Consider the following 2,645-nt stretch of genomic DNA (forward strand, 5'->3'; position numbering starts at 1 on the left):
GTATTACAGTAAATGAAAAGTTTTCTACATTCTTTTTTTTTTTTAAACTTACAAGATAATTAATTCACGGGGAAAAAAAAACACTGATCAAATTCAACAAGTGGTCCATTTTAGCAGCTCTTATTGTGCTGCCCATTCAGAGAAATAACTCCGACTTCCAGCCGAAACACAGCTGGCATTACAAAAAAAGATGCTGGCTACAAGAATCTGCTTCAGCATTTGATCATCCAAAGAAATGATGAGAAATGCATCTTATGCTGCAGCCTTCTGTTTGTCATGCTTGGCAAACCATTCGTCACTTTTATCTTCAGCCATGGCCTAAATCAAAGCATAAAGAAGAGAATGAATAATCAGCATGTTGCTTATTATCATTATATTTTATAACAGGTGAAAAAACTGAAGACATGCCAACCTTATCAAGCAATTCATTTCCTTTAGGATCCACAGCAGAAAGCTGCCTAAACGCCTCATCTCCCACAAAACAAATCTCATGACCGTCCTAAAAACAAAGAAGATATTAACGTCACATTCGTTCACTTCACATACATGAAACATTGTTTGATCACACTTACTGGGTCAGCTAAAATAACTACTTCTACTGTGGCTTTTCCAGGAGTGTCCAGGCTGACTAATGGAGTCAGAATCTTTTGATTTTCTTTTCTCATTAAGGCTTCAATGCTGGGCAACTGTAAAATGTAAACAATGAAGTCAGGCTCAAATTGACACTTCTCCAAACGTGAACGAAAAGATTTGTTCAAGACACGATATTTTTTACTTGTTCTCGTGGACAAGAGAAGGCAATTCTCCCAAACGCTGTTCCATGATCGACTGCTCCACCGACATCCCGGAGTTCCAATTTACACTTTGAAAAACAAAAATAATACATTAAACACATTCTTTAGTCACGTGTGAGACATGAAATGAAATGAAATGTTTTAGTGTAACGTTTCTTAGGTTCTTTGAGCACAATCTAAAAGATTAAAAAAATAAATAAAAATCTGGCTTTCATTTCTGCAACTCACTTGAGAATCTGCAAATCCCAACAACACGGTCTTGTTGTTCTCTTTTTTGTCCATCACAGTCATGCCTAAGAGCGTAGCCCAGTAATGAGTTGATTTGTGGAGGTCCGACACGCCGAGGGAAACCTTCTGCACGGGGTCTGGGAAACGATTACCACCGTTACACATCTGAGCAAACTGTATGCGTTTATGTTCGTCCTGCTCATTAAAAATGTTGCATTCATAAGCAGGTCATTGTGATAATCGATACAGTTATTATTATTTTGAAGATTAATTCCTTTTATTTTATTTTTTTCAAACTGGACGTTTAAGTTCTACCTATTTTTGGTGTGTACAAAAAAGTGGAGACGTTCACCATGAGGAGGCTGGTCTTTGTCCACAATGTAGAAAGGATATCCTCCAGGAGCATGGGTCAAATACAGAGCTTCCTCCACCTGAGTGAGAGGCCATCCAAGGCGTCTGGCATTGCTCACGGCTTGGCTGGACTGTAGCGTGAGACCCTAACAGGAAAACATAAACATTTACTTTAACTCCTCACTGCACGTCTTTTAAAAATAAAAATAAAAACATGCAATTGAAATCTCACCCACCAAGAAGTCATTACCAAGTTGATATTCTCCAACCCCATAATTGTACGTCAGCTCAGCAACAAAATGATCATCCTCTGGACCAAAGCCGACCATCGTCTTGCTCCATTTTCCATCATAAGGGCTGAAGAGGTAAACAAGAGCTTCTGTGAGGCAACCCTGAGTGCAAAGTTCAGTTCAGTTCTTGTGATTTCTCTCAGGTTACCCGTTGCATGTAGCTTTGCAGCCTTCCTCAAACTCCTCATGCCGCAGAACCTGAATGCAGTTAAATACAAACATTAAATGATTGCTGCGTGTCAAGCGAAAACATGCAGTTTTACTTTTATAACCATGAGAAAGTCAGTGTTTGTGATGCACGCTGCACGCTGAGGGTGATAGCATAAAATATTAAGCTAACAAGGAGTGATTTAAATAACATTTTTTCCCCTTTAAATGTTGTTTATACAGAATACCTTCATGTAGTGATGGGCAGTTTGAAGCTGAAGCTTCGGCGCATGTATTGAAAAAAACAATACACTGTTTCAGAAGCACTGTGTCGGAGCTTGATTCGTTTGGTAAAAGTCATGTGATCAGTGACGTCCGAAGCTTCGAAAGTGGTGAAGTTACGTCACTGCTTTGGTACCTGATTCAAAGGTTCATGAGGAGATGATACATTGGCTGGATTCGTGGTGTGTTTTGATGGCAAATGCGCAAAATATAACAAACCAGTGAAGGATTTATTGTGAGACACAGAGGGAAACAAACGTATGTGTTTAATTTATTGTGCAGTTTATAAGTCTGGGCCAGCCAGTGGAAGTTCGGTCTAAATTACACACACACGAACCCGCAAATAACCTTTACTGCGAGCGCGCGAGCGCACGCACGCGCGCACACACGCGCGCGCACACACACAACTGCGCACGGCTTGGCTCATCATTAAAAAGAAAGCAACGAGAGCGCAACACACACCCCAGAGCAGAGTTTCACTTGTTACACAGGTGATGCTTTTCATAAAAAACAAAACCTCGATGGTGACGATGTCTTGTCCTCAGGGGGACGG

General features: G+C 40.5%; 1 protein-coding gene across 1 annotated transcript in view; it reads right to left on the reverse strand.

Moving 5' to 3' along the window:
- Nucleotides 1–27: 27 nt before the first annotated feature.
- glod4 (glyoxalase domain containing 4) overlaps nucleotides 28–2,645 on the reverse strand; it is a gene marked incomplete at its 5' end in the record, with an annotated part of 3,570 nt that continues 952 nt past the window's right edge. Inside the window, 8 exon segments of the mRNA XM_014024089.1 lie at nucleotides 28–318; nucleotides 413–499; nucleotides 573–686; nucleotides 776–862; nucleotides 1,023–1,159; nucleotides 1,375–1,519; nucleotides 1,610–1,730; nucleotides 1,812–1,861. Coding sequence (XP_013879543.1) covers nucleotides 253–318; nucleotides 413–499; nucleotides 573–686; nucleotides 776–862; nucleotides 1,023–1,159; nucleotides 1,375–1,519; nucleotides 1,610–1,730; nucleotides 1,812–1,861 — 807 coding nt within the window. The 3' untranslated portion in view covers nucleotides 28–252.

The sequence above is a fragment of the Austrofundulus limnaeus genome, unplaced genomic scaffold (assembly GCF_001266775.1).
Source record: "Austrofundulus limnaeus strain Quisiro unplaced genomic scaffold, Austrofundulus_limnaeus-1.0 Scaffold407, whole genome shotgun sequence".
NCBI lineage: Eukaryota > Metazoa > Chordata > Actinopteri > Cyprinodontiformes > Rivulidae > Austrofundulus > Austrofundulus limnaeus.